Source organism: Vulpes vulpes, chromosome 1, assembly GCF_048418805.1.
Source record: "Vulpes vulpes isolate BD-2025 chromosome 1, VulVul3, whole genome shotgun sequence".
NCBI lineage: Eukaryota > Metazoa > Chordata > Mammalia > Carnivora > Canidae > Vulpes > Vulpes vulpes.
This window is the reverse complement of record NC_132780.1, coordinates 134,605,554-134,624,802: the sequence shown is the minus strand read 5'-3', so window position 1 is coordinate 134,624,802 and position 19,249 is coordinate 134,605,554. Positions and strand designations below refer to the sequence as shown.

The following is a 19,249-nucleotide window of genomic DNA, read 5'->3' as shown; positions in this document are numbered from 1 at the left end:
AGGTGGACAGCACACTCTTTCAGCATTCCACAGGGGCAGAGGCCACCCAAGCATCTTCTGGACTGTAAGAATGTACTTCATTTCATCCCCTGAGATAGACTGGAGATCTCAGATGACCTCAAAGATTTATGACCTGTTGTACATTAACCAGCTTTGAAAAATCTAACTCAGCAATCTCGTTCTAACACTTCTTTGTTATCCAGCTTTTTAAATGCTCTGTCAACTATTCATGGCATCTCTCATTAACTAATGAGCTAAATAAAAACTTTAAGAGGGATTTATTTTCTTTTTGCCCAAGGGTCATGATTTTACCTTTTTGGAACTTGTATTGTAAGAGTTTTGGAGGTTCCATGGAGATGCCCCCGTAAACTCACTTGTCAGAACCAAGTAATGTGTGGTGCTGGAGATGTGCCCCTCATGGGCTTTGAGAAACTCAAACATTTCCTCCCTTGGCTCTTGGACAGAATCCCATGTGTGACAGAACTTTAGGTTTGCTGTTTCTCTTGCTATTGTGGTTTGTCTTTTTTTTCTTGCTGATTCTGTGTTTTCATTTTTGGTGATAGCAATGATGGGGAATTCAGCTCTATGGACTGGCCATTGGCGATCCCTGTGGGATGCATGATAGAGACAGAGTATCTGTTGGTTGAGAGGCAACAGAAAATCTGATTTGCTGATCTTTGTTGTTGGTGGTGGTTTTTCTACGTATGCTCCAAATTGGTGAAGCATTTTGTACCTTCTAGGAAGGAGACCAGCTCTTTGAGTTCTGGACTGTTTAGTTTTGTGTGTCTGTGTTTACTTTTGATCTGTGCCCTGGAGTTGTACGTATGAAGCCCCTGGGTCTCTGTATCTGGGTGTCTACATGGCTGTAATTCAGAAAGACCTTTAGCTCTTCTGTGAGTGTGAAATAGTTTTCTACATCTGGAGGGTATTAATGACTTAGAGTACTATGTGTCTTACAGGGTTTCTGTGTTGACTGGTTTGTAGAAACAAATAAGCACTAATATAAATCTAATGTTCTCCGAAATCATGAATAAAGAATTTCTAGTGCTTTAAATGTGCTAAACTTTATTTATTTATTTATTTAAAGATTCTGGGGATCCCTGGGTGGCGCAGCAGTTTAGCGCCTGCCTTTGGCCCAGGACATGATCCTGGAGTCCCGGGATCGAGTCCCACGTCAGGCTCCCGGCATGGAGGCTGGAGCCTGCTTCTCCCTCCTCCCGTGTCTCTGCCTCTCTCTCTCTCTCTCTCTCTCTCTCTCTCTGTCTATCATAAATAAATTAAATAAATAAATATTTTAAAAAAGATTTTATTAACAGAGAGAGAGAGAGAGAGAGAGCACGAGCAGGGGAAGGGCAGAGGGAGAAGCAGACTCCTTGCTGAGTGCAGAGCCCAAGGGGCTCAATCCCAGAACCCTGAGATCATGACCTGGGCCAAAGGCAGACGCTTAACCGACTGAGCCACCCAGGAACCCCTAAATGTGCTGGACTTTAAAAAAAAATCCCTCTTACAAGAAATTGCTAGCTCAGAAAGCTTTTAAGGAGCCAGGTTAACGTAATTAATGTAAATCTTTGGGTAAATTAGACTGGTTTAGTAATTTTGTTTATAAAATGCAAATAATGGCTATCAGTGTTTGTTTTAAATTAAGTATAATACAATTAAACATTCTACTTTTTATAAGATCTAGATTTGTTTTATGTGAAGAAACTAGTTAATCTTAATTTCTTATACTTCTGATTTTGTCTTACTGACCAAATAAGTCAACATTATCCTTACATAATGTTTAAAATTTTTTAATAATTTTTTAAAATTTATTTATTTATGATAGTCACACACAGAGAGAGAGAGAGAGGCAGAGACACAGGCAGAGGGAGAAGCAGGCTCCATGCACCGGGAGCCCGACGTGGGATTCGATCCCGGGTCTCCAGGATCACGCCCTGGGCCAAAGGCAGGCGCTAAACCCCTGCGCCACCCAGGGATCCCTTACATAATGTTTAAGATAAGAAAAATGTAAATTTGTGTTCAATTAAGTTGATTCATTACACAGTTCCAAGATCCTTAGGTAACTTCAAAAATGTGAATTAATAATAATTAATAAATAATTTTTGGCTACGGGGACAGTTTCTGAGAAAAACTGAAATATTGATTGCTAAGCATAATTTTAAGTTTATGTCCTTTTACTTTTTATTTTTACATGCAAGAGGGCAGCTATAACTTTGGGTTATGTTAATTAGTGAATTCATTTTTGCCACTTTACTTTTTTTAAAGATTTATTTCTTTATTTGAGAGAGAGAGAAAGAGCAGGTGGGGGTGGGGGCAGAGGCAGAGAAAGAATCCCAAGCAGACTCCTCACTGAACACAGAGCCTGACCTGGGGCTCAATTTCACAACCCTGAGATCATGACCAGAGTCCAATGCTTAACCTTCTGAGCCACCCAGGTGCCCCCATTCTTGCCACTTTAAATAGTTGTGCAAGGCCAAGCAGAAACTCAAGACTCAAGTAGATATTTTTACACCCAAGTTCATAGCAGTGCTATTCACAATAGCCACAGGATGGAAGCAACTCAAATATCCACTGAGGGATGAACAGAAAGACAAAATGTGGTCTATACATACAGTGGAATATTGGTCAGCCTTAAAAGGGAAGGAAATTCTGACACCTGCTATGGCATGAATGAGCATTAGGGACATCATGCTGAGTGAAAGAGGTGGGTCACAAAAGACAAATACTATATTTTCTCGCTTATATGAGGGACCTAGAGTGGTCAAATTCATAGAAAGGAGAGTGGGGGATTCCAGGGGATGAAGAGAAAGGAGAATGGGAATGGGAACTCTGGGACACAGTTTCAGTTGGGGAAGATCTGGAAATGGGTGGTGGTGATGGTTGCACCAATTGTGAAATGCACCCAATGCCACTGAACTCTAAACATAAAAATGCTTAAAGTAGCAGATTTCATGTTATGTATATTTTTTGACAATTTTCTGAAGATTTTTTATTTATTTACTTGAGAGAGAGAGAATAGGAACAGGGGGAGGGGCAGAGGGAGAAGGAGAAGCAGACTCCCTGCTGAGCAGGGATCACGATGCGGGGCTTGATCCTAGGACCCTGGGATCATGACCAGAGCTGAGGGCAGACGCTTAACCAACTGAGCCACCCAGGCCCCCCTTTCATGAAAATTTTTTAAAAACTTGTGCAAGGGATATGTGTGACTGTAAAATGTTGTGTCGTGTCTGTTTGTGAACTTTGCTAAATCTACTAAAATGCTTAAATAACACAGATAGTGCTCCATTATTTGCATCCCAGCTCTTTCTGTGAAATAGAAGTTAGTTATTTTGGTTAAAAGTTATAATCACTACGGATATTTGAGCCTCTACTAGGACCAACGGTGGCAGAGATACAGCTGTGTCTGCAAGGAAAACAGGATACGTTTTGATTTTCTAAGGAATAAGGGAGTGGTTTTGTCTTAAGTGTCTGATTGTTTCAGAACATGAAAAGAGATGAAAATACAAACTTGAAGAATTTGCTGAAAGGGAATTTTAGTTGCCTTGATTTATAATATCTAAGTCTGAAAATAAGCTATGAAATGTGTTTTTGCCAAGTGACAAATTTGTCTCTGTTTTGATGGGTTTAAAATAAATAATTTTTTAAAATTGTTATATGCTATATGCCACATGTTATATTAATGCAAAAACTAGAATTCAGTTCTATCTCCATTAAAATGATGAACTGGTTGTAGAGCTCTTAGCAGGAGTTAAAAAGTAGCTACTATTTATCTTCTGTGTAAATTGTCAAGATAAATTATTCCATATGTCAACAGAATAAACTTCTCTGTTTCGGCTTGATCATATTTTCATTTATAAAACATCTAAGGCACCTCTTTTATGAAAGAGCTAAGTATCCTTGTAGTCATATTACCTTCTTCTATGTTTATCTCAAAATATTTTATTTTATTGTCACTTTGATTAAATAGGTAACGAAGTACTATTTCTCAGGCTCCTATGATCCTATCTTAATCCAGTGGCCAAAATCTTCTCCGATAGTTCTTCTGACTTTGCCTTCCCAATATAAGATCCTAAACTTAGGGGAAAAAATTTTAGGATATCGTTCTCTGTCTTTATTAAATACTTCACCACTATCATAAGAGCAGGATAGGCAAGAAATAACAAGCGTTGGCAAGAATGTAGAGAAAAGGGAACACTCGTGCACTGTTGGTGAGAATGTAAATTGATGCAGTCCCTGTGGAAAACAGTATGGTGGCTGCTAAAAAAATTCAAAATAAAACTATCCTAGGATCCAGCGATCCTACTTCTAGCTATTTACCTGAAGCTAACACAAAGCAGTAATATGAAAAGATGTCTGTACTCTCACATTCATTGTAGCGTTAGTTACAATAGCTAAGGCATAGAAACAACCTAAATGCTCATGGATGGAAGAACAAATAAATACGTGGGATATATATACAATGGAACATTATTCAGCCATACAAAAGAATGAAATCTTGCAATTTGCAACAACAGGGATGGAACTTGAGGGGCACTATGCTAAATGAATTATGTCAGACAGAAAAAGATAAATACTGAATGAGTTCACTTATATGTGGAATCTAAAACCAACCAACTAACCAACAGACCGAAAAACTGAGCTCATGAATACAGAGAACAGATTGGTGGTTGCCTGAGGCAGGGGTTGCAGGGGGAAGGGTCAAAGAAAGTACAACTTCCAGTTATAAAGTGAATAAATCATGGGGATATAATATTGTCACATCATGGTGACAATAGTTAATAATACTGAACTGCATCTTTGAAAGTAGCTAGGAGAGTAGATCTTGAAAGTTCTCATCACAAGAACAAAAATGTTGTAACTGTATGGTGATGGCTGTTAACTAGACTTATTGTGGTGATCATTTTGTAACATATACAGATATAAAATCATCACATTATATACCTGAAACTAATATAATGTCAGTTATGACTCAATTTAAAAATACCTGAAAAAATAATTTTCAAAAATCATAAGGAAATTCTTGCTTCAAATCCTTGATACTGAAATATTTCTAATGTCCTTTTGGACAATACGAATAACTTATGAAGTATTTTTAAAGTTCATTAAGGTGGGATCCCTGGGTGGCTCAGTGGTTTAGCGCCTGCCTTTGGCCGGGGCGTGATCCTGGAGTTCTGGGATCGAGTCCCGCGTGGGGCTCCCTGCATGGAGCCTGCTTCTCCCTCTGCCTGTGTTTCTGCGTTTCTCTCTCTCTCTCTCTCTCTCTCTCTGTGTCTATCATGAATAAGTAAATAAAATCTTAAAAAAATAAAGTTCATTAAGGTTAATTAATACAAATAAAACAGTTATGTTTAACACTTGCTCCTAAAAGATAGTGAGCTGATTATATCAATAAAGAGAAATCTTACAATATCTGTTGCATGTAGATGAAAATAAAAACTAAGGGTTTAACCTGTAAAAAAAAAATCTGATATTACATATGGCTTGGGTTAGGAGGATGGAGGTTAAACTTTTGAAAAAGTATCCATGTGTAATATCCATGTATATATATGAAAACAGAGCTTTTCCCCTAAGGTCAGGAACACAGCAGAAATGTCCACTTTCACCCCTGTTGTTCAACATAGTATTGGAAGTCCTAGCCTCAGCAATCAGACAACAAAAAGAAACAAAAGGCATCTGGATGGGTAAAGAAGAAGTCAAACTCTCATTCTGTGTAGATGACGTGATACTTTATATGGAATACCCAAAAGACTCCACCTCAAAATTTCTAGAACTCATACGGGAATTCAGCAAAGTGGCAGGATATAAAATCAATGTACAGAAATCAGTTGCATTCCTATACATTAACAATGAGACCAAAGAAAGAGAAATTAAGGAGTCGATTCCATTTATAATTGCACCCCAAACTATAAGATATCTAGGAATAAACTTCACCAAAGAGGTAAGCGATCTATACTCAGAAAACTAGAGAACACTCATGAAAGAAACTGAGGAAGACACAAAGAAAGGGAAAAATGTTCCATGCTTATAGATTGGAAAAATAAATATTGTTAAAATGTCTATGCTACCTAGAGCAATTTATACATTCAATGCAATCTCTATCAAAATACCATCAACTTGGGCAGCCCCAGTGGCGCAGCGGTTTAGCGCCATCTGCAGCCCAGGGTAACCCCAGGATCAAGTCCCACGTCCGGCTCCCTGCATGGAGGCTGCTTCTCTCTCTGCCTGTGTTGTGTCTCTGCCTCTCTCTCCAATCTGTGTATTCTCATGAATAAATAAATAAAATCTTAAAAAAAAATACCATCAACTTATTTCTTAGAGTTGGAACAAATAATCCTAAAACTTGAATGGAACCAGTAAATACCCCGAATAGCCAAAGGAATGTTGAAAAAAAAAAAAAGGAATGTTGAAAAAGAAAACTCAAACTGGTGGCATCACAATTCCAGGCTTCAAGCTCTATACAAAGCTGTAATCATCAAGACAGCATGGTATTGGCACAAAACAGACACATAGATCAATGGAACAGAATAGAGAACCTAGAAATGGACCCTCAACTCTGTGGTCAACCAGTCTTCAACAAAGCAGGAAAGAATATCCAGTGGAAAAAAGACAGTCTTTTCAACAAATGGTGTTGGGAAAATTGGACAACCACATGCAGGAAAGTGAAACTGGACCACTTCCTTACATCAAACACAAAAATAGACTCAAAATGGATGAAAGACATTGATGTGAGACAAGAATCCATCAAAATCCTAGAGGACAACACAGGTAGCAACCTTTTGGGGCCTCGGCCACAGCAGCTTCTTACTAGACACATCTCCAAAGGCAAGGGAAACAAAGGCAAAAATGAACTACTGGGACTTCATCAAGATAAAAAGCTTTTGCACAACAAAGGAAAAAGTTGACAAAACCAAAAGACAACTGATAGAATGGGAGAAGATGTTTGCAAAGGACATATCAGATAAAGGATAGTATCCAGAATCTATACAGAACTTATCAAAACTCAACACCCAAAGAACAAATAATCCAATCAAGAAATGAACAGAAGACATAAATAGATATTTCTCTAAAGAAGACGTACAAATAGCCAACAGACATGAGAAAATGCTCAATATCATTTGGCATCAGGGAAATACAAATCAAAACCACAGTGAGATTCCACCTCACACCAGGAACAATGGCTAAAATGAACAAGTCAGGAAATGACAGATGTTGTCAACGATGCAGAGAAAGGGGAGCCCTCTTACATTCCCTCCTTGGTGGGAACACAAGCTGGTGCAGCCTCTCTATGAGGTCCCCCACAAAGTTGAAAATAGAGCTACCCTACCACTCAGCAATTGCACTACTGGGTATTTACCCCAAAGATACAAATGTAGTGACCTGAAGGGGCACCTGCACCCCAATGTTTATAGCAGCAATGCCCACAATAGCCGAACTATGGAAAGAGCCCAGATATCCATTGACAGACAGATGAATGGATAAAGAAGATGTGGTCTATATATATGTATACAGTGGGATACTACTCAGCCATCAAAACACCCCAAATCTTGCCATTTGCAATGATACAGATGGAACCAGAGGATATTACGCTGAGCAAAATAAGTCAATCAGAGAAAGACAATTATCATATGATCTCACTCATATGTAGAATCAAAGAAACAAAACAGAGGATCATAAGGGAAGAGAGGAAAAAATAAAAGACAAAATCAGAGAGGGAGACAAACCGTAAGGGACTCTTATTGTTTTTTTGGTGGGGGACTCTTAATCATAGGAAACAAAATGAGGGTCTCTGGAGGGGAAGGGGGGGTGGTGGAATGGGGTAGCTGGGTGATGGGCATTAAGGAGGGCATGTGATGGGATGAGCACTGGGTATTATATGAGACTGATGAATCACTGATCTCTACCTCTGAAACCAATAATGCTTTATATGTTAATGAAATGAATTTAAATAAAATTTAAAAATAAAAAGTATATGTATATATATGGTTTGGGTTGAAAAAAAGAACATCATGGGAAGAACCATCAAATCAGAAGAGATGTTCAGGCTTTCCTAGGCTAAGTTTATGTAGGTAGAATGCAATTCATATAAAGACTTCAGAAATTGCATGCTTTATAGGAAGGCCCTGGAGATTTCTCAGTGCCTTTGCCGATCTTTGATAAGTGCTTATCTTCAGAGGAAACACTTATCAAACCCTACAAAATAGTTACGTGCTGTATCCCAACAGAGAATTTTAGCATCTTCCACTCCGATATTAATAGTTACTGTAATAAGTAACCACAGCTTTTCAGTCTCATTACCAAAAATGTCTCTGTTTTCCTACCCTGGCCTGAAACCTCAGTTAAAAGCCATGAGCCACAAAGTACAGACCCGAAGCCTCGTGGAAAAGGATTGTACCAGGTTCTCTGAACTACTGATGCTTCACATGGATACAAAGATTCCGAGCTGACATTAGGGAGCCAAGCTGGCAGGCTGATAATTTCTAAGACTCTTGAGTCCAGAAGCAGCCAGCTCACTCAAGATCTAGCAGATCAGGAATTAATGATGTAGAACTGAATGAATGGTTCAAGAGAATGGAGGTGTGGTTATTTGTTGGGAATATAGTTGGTATTATTTTTTATTCTATCTTTCTGGATCTATGAGGAAGATTTTTGTCTTCTTGAGCCATGTCTAACTTTCAGTTTAGTAGATTGCAGCTTCTGTAAACTGAAATTAAACTTTCCTTTTTAAGATTTTATTTATTTATTCATGAGAGACACAGAGAGAAAGGCAGAGACACAGGCAGAGGGAGAAGCAGGCTCCCTGTGGGGATCCTGGTGCGGGACTCGATCCCAGGACTCTGGGATCACGACCTGGGCCAAAGGCAGACGCTCAACCACAGAGCCACCCAGGTGCTCCCAAAATTAAACATTTTAAATATTATTTGAATCTCATTGACCCCCTCCTGATTCAGAAACTGATACTTTTACTGAACCTCCTTACTTTCCATGGCAATATAGTTATTTACATGGATTCAATAACAATTTGTCCTCCTTTTTTGCTGGGATGTAGTTGGATGAATCAATTGTGTAATGAGCGTGTCATGTTGGGGGCACATGGGTGACTCAGTCAGTTAAGCATCTGCCTTCGGCTCAGGTCAGGGTCCTGGGATTGAGCCCCACATTGGGCTCTCTGCTCTGTGGGGAGTTTGCTTCTCCCTCTGCCTGCTATTACTCATGGTTGTGTTGTGTCTCTGTGTGTCTGTCAAATAAACAAATTAAATCTTTTTTTTTTAAGAAATCTTTTTTTTTAAGATTTTATTTATTTACTCATGAGAGACGCAGAGAGAGAGAGAGAGAGAGAGGCAGAGACACAGGGAGAGGAAGAAACAGGCCCCACGCAGGGAGCCCGACAAGGGATTCGATCCGGGGTCTCCAGGATCATGCCCTGGGCTGAGGCGGCACTAAACTGCTGAGCCACCGGGGCTGCCCAACAAATTAAATCTTAAAAAAAAAAAAAAGATTGTCATGTTGGAGACTAATTCTCAATCATATGTGACAAGTCTACTGTAAGGAACAGCCATGGAATCAATATTTGCAAAATCCTCCCAACAACCTGGCCTGGAACCAGTTGATAAGGAAAGCCACTTCTGGGCTGGAGAAGGACCTTAGAAAAATTGGGAATTTCAAGAAAGGAAACTCCTTGCACTTATAGGGGCTGCAGGTGACAGGTGAAAAAAGAGTCCTGGGTTTAGATTCCTGGCCTGAGCATAGAAATTGGGTGGCCAGCTTGACCCAGGCTGCGCCAGACATTCCCAGTTTTGACACTGGAAGTTCCACATCCCAGGCATCCTTCCAGCCCCTGGCAAACTGGGACAGAGATTCACTCTAGGTAGAAGAGCAAATAACAGAGGTTTTAAATCTCAGATTCTGTGTGAAAACATCTGGACAGAAGCGAAAATGGCTTAATATTTTCAAAGTGTATATTTGCAGAGCAAACCCATGCCCATGTGTCATTCATACCCTGGCTGCATGGATGGGAATAGGTGGAAACCTAATGAGAGGCTTTTTTATATTGGGAATAGACTTGGGAGATTATTTATCATCACAGAAAATTATCTGAATAACTGGAAACTTGGAAACCAGGCCAAAAGGTAGAGAACACGTCCCTTCAAGCATTGTCTAGACTAGAGGAATGTACTCAGTCCATCTCATTGTTTATCTTTAATTAAAAAGTCCCAGACTTGCTGCAGTTACTTGTTAACTTGCAGATTTTTGCCCGGGAGAGATGAAAATAATTTTTGTCTTGTAGAACAACTAACCCCAAAGATTTACGGCCTGTTGGACATCAGCCATTTTAAAAATTGAACTCAGCAATCTTATCCTAACACTCTCCTGTCAAATTGCCTTTAAATACTGTATACTGGCTTCTCATGTGCTTTTGAGCCAATCATAACATCTTAGTGGTTCCTTCATTAATTAGTAATAATAATTAACTAGATAAGAACTTTGATGAGTGCTGTTTTTTATTTGCTTGATTTTTTTAAGATTTTATTTATTTATTCATAACAGAGAGAGAGAGAGAGAGAGAGAGAGAGAGAGGCAGAGACACAGGCAGAGGGAGAAGCAGGCTCCACGCAAGGAGTCCGATGTGGGACTCGATCCTGGGTCTCCAGGATCACACCCGAGGCTGCAGGCGGCGCTAAACCACTGCGCCACCGGGGCTGCCCTTGCTTGATTTTTTAAAAAAGATTTTATTCATTTATTTGAGAGAGAGAGAGAGAGTAAGCACGAGTGGGGGAGGGGCAGAAGGAGAAGCTGACTCCCCACTAGGCAGAGAGCCAGACGTGAGACTTGATCCTGGAACTCTATGATCATGACCTGAGCTGAAGGCAGCCACTCAACCAACTGGGCCACCCAGGCACCTATTTACTTGATTTTTAATTTACTTTTTTATCCTTTTGAAAATTATCTATATCTATCTATATCTATATCTATCTATCTATATATATATATATATAGAGAGAGAGAGAGAGAGAAACTGACTTATTTGAGGGAGTTGGTAAAGGCTACCCTGAGAAAGTTTTTCTTTCTTTCTTTCTTTCTTTCTTTCTTTCTTTCTTTCTTTCTTTCTTTCTTTCTTTCTTTCTTTCCTTTCTTTCTTTCTTTCTTTCTTTCTTTCTTTCCTTTCTTTCTTTCTTCTTTCTCTTTCTTTCTTTCTTTCTTTCTTTCTTTCTTTCTTTCTTTCTTTCTTTCTTTCTTTCTTCTTTCTCTCTTTCTTTCAATAATCTCTATGCCCAACGTTGGACTTGAACTCATGACCCCTGAGATCAAGAGTCACATGCTCTACTGACTGAGCCAGTCAAGCGCCTGTGAAAATTCAATTTCAGTATCAGCCGTTTGCATGTACTTTGTTATGGCCCTGAGGATAGAACACAGGCAAAGTCAGTTTTGACAGGGGCAGGAAAAGGTCTGGAGCATGGAAAAGTATCCAGAGGAGACAGTAGGCCCAGTGAGATTCCAGCAACCCACATAGGCCGCTCTGCAGAGAATGAGGAAAAACCAAATATCAGTCACATTGGTCTAGGCCAGAGCCTAAGACTCCTTCCTGGGTGGGACACACAACTTTGGCCAATCTCATGTGTCACTGACGTTTATAGTCATTGACATGGTTTGTAGGACTCTGCTCCCCAGGATAAACTTCTCTGCTCAATGGGCCTAAAATTATGTCACTTGCAAGTTCCTTCTTTGGTGTGAGGTCCTTTCCTTTGTTAAGTGCAAATATTTCTGAAAGATGGGAATGCGTAATGCCTGATCATCCATTTACATATTAATATAAACAAATTACTTACCTTTTCTGAGCACAAATTTTATCATATTTATTTATTTGCTTCAGAAAATACATGTGCTTGTCAACTAGCACAGAGAACATTTCTTTGCATACAAACTATGCTTTTTGCCCACTGATCTTTGTATTTTGTTTAACTAATTAATTAATTAATTGGAGTTTTTTTAGGGAGGGGAAGAGAGTGAGGGAGCAGAGAGAGAGAGGGAGAGAGAGTCTTATGCAGGCTGCATGGTCAGCACAGAGCCTGACATGGAACTCGATCTCATAACCAAGAGATCATGACCTGAGCTGAAACCAAGAGTTGGAGGCTTAACCAACTGAGCCACCCAGGCACCCCTAATTAATTAATTTTTAATTGAAGTATAGTTGGCACATAATGTTACATTAGTTCCAGATATACAACATAGTGATTGGACAAAGCTATATATTACGCTGTGTCCGGCACAAGTGTAGCCACCACCATACAGCACTATTACAATACCCTTGACTATATTCGTCATGCTGTACCTTTCATCCCCATGACTCATTCATTCCATAGCCAGAAGCCTGTATCCCCCTCTTCCCTTCACCCATTTCACCTGTCCTTCCACTTGCCTCCCCTCTGGCAACCACCAGTTTGTTCTCTGTATTTATGGGTCTGTTTCTGCTTTTTGTTTGTTCATTTGTTTTGTTTTTTGATTCTCCATCTAAGTGAAATCATAGAGTATTGTCTTTCTCTGTCTGACTTATTTCGTGTAGCATGATACCCACTAGGTCCATCCATGTTGTTACAAATAAGAAGATCTCATTCTTTTTGTGGCTGAGTAATATTCCAGTGTGGTGTGTGTGTGTGTGTGTGTGTGTGTGTGTGTGACTTCTTCCTTATTCATTCATCTATCAAGGGACACTAGGCTGCTTCCATATCTTGGCTACTATAAGTAACGAACATAGGGATGCAGATATCTTTTTGAATTAGTATTTTGTTTTCTTTGGGTAAATACCCAATAGAGGAATTATTTCTATTTCAAAATTTTTGAGAAACTTCTATACCATCTGCCACTGTGGCTGCACCAATTCACATTCCCACCAACAGTGCATGAGAGTTCCTCTTTGAGAGCAAATTTTAGATGAGAGAAAGGGGAAAAAGCAGGCCTGCCCTGCTTTCCTGGGATAGGAAGTCTCAGGAGGCTACAGAAAAGGGATTCAGAGGGTGAGCTAGGGATGTGGACTCACCGCCAGGTCCTCGCGGGTGACAAAGCCCCTCTCCTTGGCACCACAGTCCTGGAAGAAACGCTGCAGCTCCACAGCCACCTCTGAGGACAAGGGCTCTGGCTCTGAAGCCACGGGAGCATCCTGGCCATCAGCTGGTTCTCGCATCTGCCGCCTGCGGCTGGAGCCCAGCTTGCGGCCTTTTCGGGGCACTCTCTGTCCACTCTCCATGCTGCTTTGGCCTGGGGACCAAAGAATGGAGAGGTGGCACCAGGCTGCTGAGCACAGTCACTGTGCTGAAAACCCTCCCACGGCTCTTGGAGAAAACACACCACGGCTGATGAAGCTAACTGGACCCCAGCTGGCCTCTCCAACCTCGGGACCCTCCCCCACCTCCTGGCTTCCAGCATGAGGCCTTTGCCCTTTCTGTTCCTTCTGCTTGGAATGCTTTTCCCCCAAGGTATCCATGTGTCCTCATCTCTGTTAGATCTTTCCTCATCACCAGTCCTCTCTGGCCATTATAGAAAAGAGCCCCATGCAGGATAGGTTCTGTTTTGAGTCGAGGGTGCAGACACACGGTTGTCCAGGATCTCGCTGTCTCATCTGTCTCTCCTGCTAGTTCTCCAGCTCATTTCCTCATATCTCACCTTGGAGGTTGCTTCCTCCCTCTATCTCACCTGACCTCCAATCTTTTTTTTTTTTTTTTTTAAATTTCTAAACACCATTTCCCTGCTCCTTGGACACATGCACCAAGGAATCAGTAGCTCTTACAGACTTGCACCCTGCTTCATCCCACTCTCTCCCACACCCTCATGGTCTGTCAAGTCTGCTGAACCACCTCCATTCCTAGAATATCAGATTCTCTCCCATTTTGCTCCCTTTGCCCAGCTTCCCCAACTCTCTTATCCTGCACCTAATGATGCCTCTTCCTCCCTCACCTTAGAGACTGCCTCCTCCGAGAAGCCTTCCCTGCAGCCGTCTCCACACTTCAAGCAGTGTTCAATGCCCCCTGGGCTGTGGCCCCGTGATGCTCTGGGCTCCCCCTATGGATGTCACTGTGCACTTTGGTCCACATTGCTCCCAGCTCCTTAGCACACAGTAGGTGCTCATGTACGGGTTGTCCAATTCATTAATTGGAGTCTTCCCAACTATCACTGAAAGTATTGGGTCAGTCAATTGATTAGGATTTTGATGGATGAAGATTTGTCTAGGCGAGACCCCAAGGAGTCTGGAAGATATCCAGTCTGGGCCTGCCCTGGGGGAATAAGCAAGGGGTACATAAAATTCCATTGGGTGCGAAGGCCTTGCTGGGCACACGGGCAGGCAGCTTCCTGCAGGGCGTGGGACTGGAGCCAAGCTCTAGAGAAGGCAGGTGGGATTTAGAAGCAGCGAACGGCACGCACAAAGAAACATGAGCAGTGTGAGCCAGCAGGAACAAGAAGATTCTTCTGGGCTTTCTCTGCTATGGTGGAAGGTCACAGACAGGCTGAACGGAGGGACGGTGGGTTCCTTCTAGGGTCCTGGCACCACTGGTCTAGCCTCCCTTCAGGCAAGTTCTCTGACACAGGCTGCATAGGACTTGAATAAGGCCATTCCTCAGCCTGCAGAGTTCCCCAGACTTTAAAGAGAAGTCAAGTGTCTCCTCTCTGTCTCTCCGCCAGCCTTTCTCTCTCTTTCTTCCTGTGTGGTTTATCTCTGCATTTGTTTCTCTCTGTCTTGCTGTCCCCATGGCTCTCTCTCGGGCCTGTCAAGTCTGTTTCAGATGCAGTTTAAAGCTCATAGGTGAAAACTGCAAAGCTGGGTCTGAGGGGCTTGCAGAAGCCAATTGTGCACATTTCTTCCAGTGGCATGGGATCAGCCAGCCACCAGGGGAGTATTTACACACGTGAACCAGCAAAGGCTACAAATGGGGGGGGGGGGGGAGATTCCATTTGAGCCTCATAAAAGCCGAGTACTGTACAGATACAATTTATTCCTACTTGACCTGTGAGCAGGCCAAGAAAGGCTCTGAGATGCAAAGGCCTGCCCAAGCCATGACGCTTAGTAGAATAGGATCCCCCCAGGATCCCCCCAGACCACTTCCTGGAGAGGTACCTCCTTGGTGGCCAAAGGCCCCTGTGTGGACCACAGATGCCACCATCTCTGTGTGGACCTGACAGAGAGTGTGTGGGACAAGGGCTTCGGGAGCAGGGAGAGTGGGCTGGCTTTGCCTGTAGGTGTAACACTTGGAAACTCAAGGTGCACATGTACTTCCGTTGGAGACAACATACAGGAGGCAGCAAGATAAGATTCTCAGGGCAGAAGCTTCCAGAACTGAAACACTAAGCGAAGAGTTTACAGTGATATGGGTGCCACATCACTGAGTCTGCTGGACTCCCACAAGTAAAAGAAACTAGAATCCTAAAATAAATTCTGGGGGCGCCTGACTGGCTAAGTCGGTTAAGCATCTGCCTCCAGCTTGGGTCATGATCCCAGGGTTCTAGGATCGAGCCCCACATCAGGCTCCCTGCTCAGTGGGGAGCCTGCTTCTTTCTCTCTCTCTGGCCCTCCCCTTCCCCTCATGGCCTTACAGCACACCCTAAAAACAGTCTGCACCCCTTTCATGGCCAAGCATGACCACCCAAAGATAGTAGGGGACATTCTCTGTCACTCCTTACCTGTGCATACATGGGTGCTCACACACACACACACACACACACACTCCTTCCTCAGCCAGCTCCCACCACTGACCACTCCCTCACGGGTCTGATAGGACATTCTTCACAGGTTGTTGGCATGTACGAGGGTCCCTGCCCATTCGGAGTCACTCAGAACAACACCCCTCACAGTCAGCCTGCAAGGGCACTCCTCCATCCTCTGCCACATTCCCCTCTCTGGATCATCCCTACTTCATACCCTAAACCGTTAGAAGCCCCTGGTGACCAGGAACACACATTGGCACCCTCAGCACTCCCCTCTCTCCCCCACATTCCTCACCTGAGAAACCAGACAAAGTTGGAAGCCAAAGTTGAGAACAAATGGATCTTGCTCCATTGGGTTAGGGGAACAGACACTATAGGCTTTGGGTCAGGGAGTGAAGAGCCTTATAAGAAAAACAGGGTAGGGAACGGCTACCCTAGGGCTTCCCCCAATTCCTTCATTCTTTCACCAGACGGGCAAAGAACTGGGTCTTCTCCTCACTCCATTCACGTCATTCAATAACTACCAGTAATAGTGATGGTCACAGAACCCAAATTGTAAGTTGGTGGGTCTGAGAGACTACCTAGTGCCTTGCTCTAGTCTACTTACTTCTCTCTTCTTCTCACAGACTCGAAGAGAGAAACCAGGCACCTGAGAAAACAGGTGACTTGCCCAAAATCACATGGCCACTTGTGGTAGGCAATCTATCCCAGCCCCCTGCCCCAGCACCCTCACTGGACCATGCAGAGAGCTCCAAATTCTTGAGAAAAAAGGGCTCAGATCTTTGCGTCCTTGGAGCCAAATGGGGACCACTGCTCCTTCTCCCAACCCCAGCCCCTCCAAAGATAAAGAGCATTGTGACTCCAGGTGGCTCCCACCTCTCAAAGGCTCCCAGTCGTGCACACAGTCCTGGCCTCCTGGACCTGGCGCTGAGGCAACCGCTGCCCCCAGGAGCCCACGAGTTCTGGCACTGTTAACAGTCTTGTCTCTTGCTTAATCGTTCTTTCCGTTCCCCAGCGAGCCAATCTCCTGTGTTATCTATGGGACTTCCTGTAGAAGCAAGCACTGGTTGTCCTTTCATAATCTTGCCTGGTCCTCCTCAGGTCTCTCACCCTAAAATCGTAGAATTAGAGAGTGCTGGGAATGAGAGGGAGGTCCTTCTAAGCAGAAGCTCTGAAGGGGAGGACCGGTTGCTCAAGGTCACCCAGCTCTCAGTGGCAAGGCCAGAACCTGGAACTGAGTCTCCGGTTGCCAGCATGTTGCTATGCCTTGTCCCAACCAGAGTGTTGATGGGCACAGTTGTGGCTAAAGCTGGGTGTATGAACCATCCTGGAGTAACTGCACACCGTGCCTTCCCTCAGGTTCTCACCCTCAGGTGGTAAGGAATATCAGGGGAGGCCTTCATCCAAATTTTCTTTTAGATAAATAGTCTAACTTAATACCAAAATATACCGTAGGGCTACAACCAAAAAGAGTGTGATACCAGTGCATGAATATACAGGGATGAATTAATGGAACAGAATTGACAGGAACAGACTCAAGTACATATGGGAATTTAATGTATATTAAAAGTGGCATTTTACAGGGCAGTCCGGGTGGCTCAGCGGTTTAGCGCTGCCTTCAGCCCAGGGCCTGATCCTGGAGACCTGGGATCGAGTCCCATGTCGGGCTCCCTGCATGGAGCCTGCTTCTCCCTCTCCTTGTGTCTCTGCCTCTCTCTCTCTCTCTCTGTGTGTCTCTCATGAATAAATAAATAAAATATTTTTTTAAAAAAATAAATAAACAAAAGTGGCATTTTAAATCAGTGGATAAAAGATGGCTTATTCAATAAACGGTTTGAAAAATGAGCTAGCTATCTGCAAAAGTGAAACTGGAGCTCTACCTCTAAAATAATTCCAGATGAGGGCGCCTCACTGGCTCAGTCAGAAGAGAATGCAACTCTTGATCTTGGGGTTGTGATTTCGAGTCCCACATTGGGTGTAGAGATTGCTTAAAAATAAATAAAATCCCGGGTGCCTGGGTGGCTCAGTCAGTTTAGTGTACAGCTCTTGATTTTGGCTCAGGTCATGATCTCAGGGGTTGTGAGATCCAGCCTCTTATCGGGCTCTGTGCTGAGCATGGAACCTGCTTGAGATTCTTTCTCTCCCTCTCCCTCTGCACTCCCCACTCATGTGCATGCTCTCTCTCTAAAATAAATAAATAAATAAATAAATAAATAAATAAATAAATAAATAAGATTTTTAGGAAATGTATTTTTAAATTAAATAAATGAAGTCTTTTTTAAAATAATAAAATAAAATAATTCCAGATGGATCAGAAGTTTCAACATTAAAAGATCATAAAGTTATAAGTTTAGGATTTGTTTCACAATAATGGAAGGGTGGGAGAACAGGTGGAGCACGTGAAATAAAGTCCTGGCCCTGTTCTACTTACTGTTGAAGTTAGTGAAGTTACTGTCCGCTCATTCTAGTCTCTCTACACTCTTGTGTATGTTAGAACAAATGCTGTAAGAAATCATGGGATAGGGTGCCTGGGTGGCTCAGCAGGATACTTGGGATTCTTGATTTCTGCTCATTCAACTAAGCCCCGCATCCCGGCTCCTCGCTCTGCAGAGAATCTGCTTTTCTCCTCCTCCTCCCTCTCTTCTCCTCCTCCCCTGCTTATGTGCATGCTCTCTCTCTCTCTCTCTCTCTCTCTAAAAAACCAACCAACCAATCAATTAATCTTAACAAAAGAAAATGAAAGGCAGAAAGAAATCATGGGATAGGAGTACCTGGGTGGCTCAAGTCAGCTCAATATCTGACTCATAGTTTTGGGGCAGATCACGATCTCAGGGTGGTGAGATCAAGTCCTGAATCCTGCTCCACATTCAGTGGGGAGTCTGCTGGAGATCTCTCTTTCTCCATCTGGTCCTTCCTCTCTCTTCTCTCTCTCCAAGTAAGTAAATAAATCTTTTTTTTTTTTTAAAAGAAATCATGGGATAGTTTTTTATTTTAATTAAAAACATTTTTTTAAGATTTTATTTATGGGACACCTGGGTGGCTCAGCAGTTGAGTGTTTGTCTGCCTTTGGCTCAAGGCATCCAAGGCATGATCCTTGGATGCGGAATCGAGTCCAACATCGGGCTCCCTGCAGGGAGCCTGCTTCTCCTTCTGCCTGTGCCACTGTCTCTCTCTGCGTGTCTCTCATGAATAAATCAATAAAATCTTTTTGATTTATTCGTGAGAGACACGCAGAGAGAGAGAGAGAGGCAGAAGCAGGCTCCATGCAGGGAGCCTGACATGGGACTCGATCCTGGGTCTCCAGGATCATGCCCCAGCCAAAGTAGTGCTAAACCGCTGAGCCACGCAGGCTTCCCAAATAAAATCTCTTAAAAAAAGATTTTATTTATTTATTTGACAGAGAGAGAGCACAAGTAAACGGACAGGCAGGCAGAAGCAGGCTCTTTCTTCTCTGTTAATCAGAATGCACAATGCCGGGCTCGATCCCAAGACCCTGGGGTCATGACCTGAGCCGAAGGCAGCCGCTTAACCAACTGAGCCACCCAAGTGCCCCAGGACA

General features: G+C 42.8%; 1 protein-coding gene across 2 annotated transcripts in view; it reads right to left on the bottom strand.

Annotated features, from left to right (window-relative positions):
- RAB44 (RAB44, member RAS oncogene family) overlaps nt 1-16,803 on the bottom strand; it is a 35,325-nt gene extending 18,522 nt beyond the window's left edge. The window contains exons 1-2 of one of the 2 annotated variants that reach the window (XM_025991157.2): nt 16,567-16,803; nt 13,034-13,251 (exon numbers count right to left, since the gene is read on the bottom strand). In XM_025991157.2, coding sequence (XP_025846942.2) covers nt 13,034-13,240 — 207 coding nt within the window. In that variant the 5' untranslated portion in view covers nt 13,241-13,251; nt 16,567-16,803. The remainder of the gene's footprint in view (nt 1-13,033; nt 13,252-16,566) is intronic. The other variant, XM_072745985.1, reaches the window with a different exon arrangement.
- Between the last annotated feature and the right edge of the window lie 2,446 nt (nt 16,804-19,249).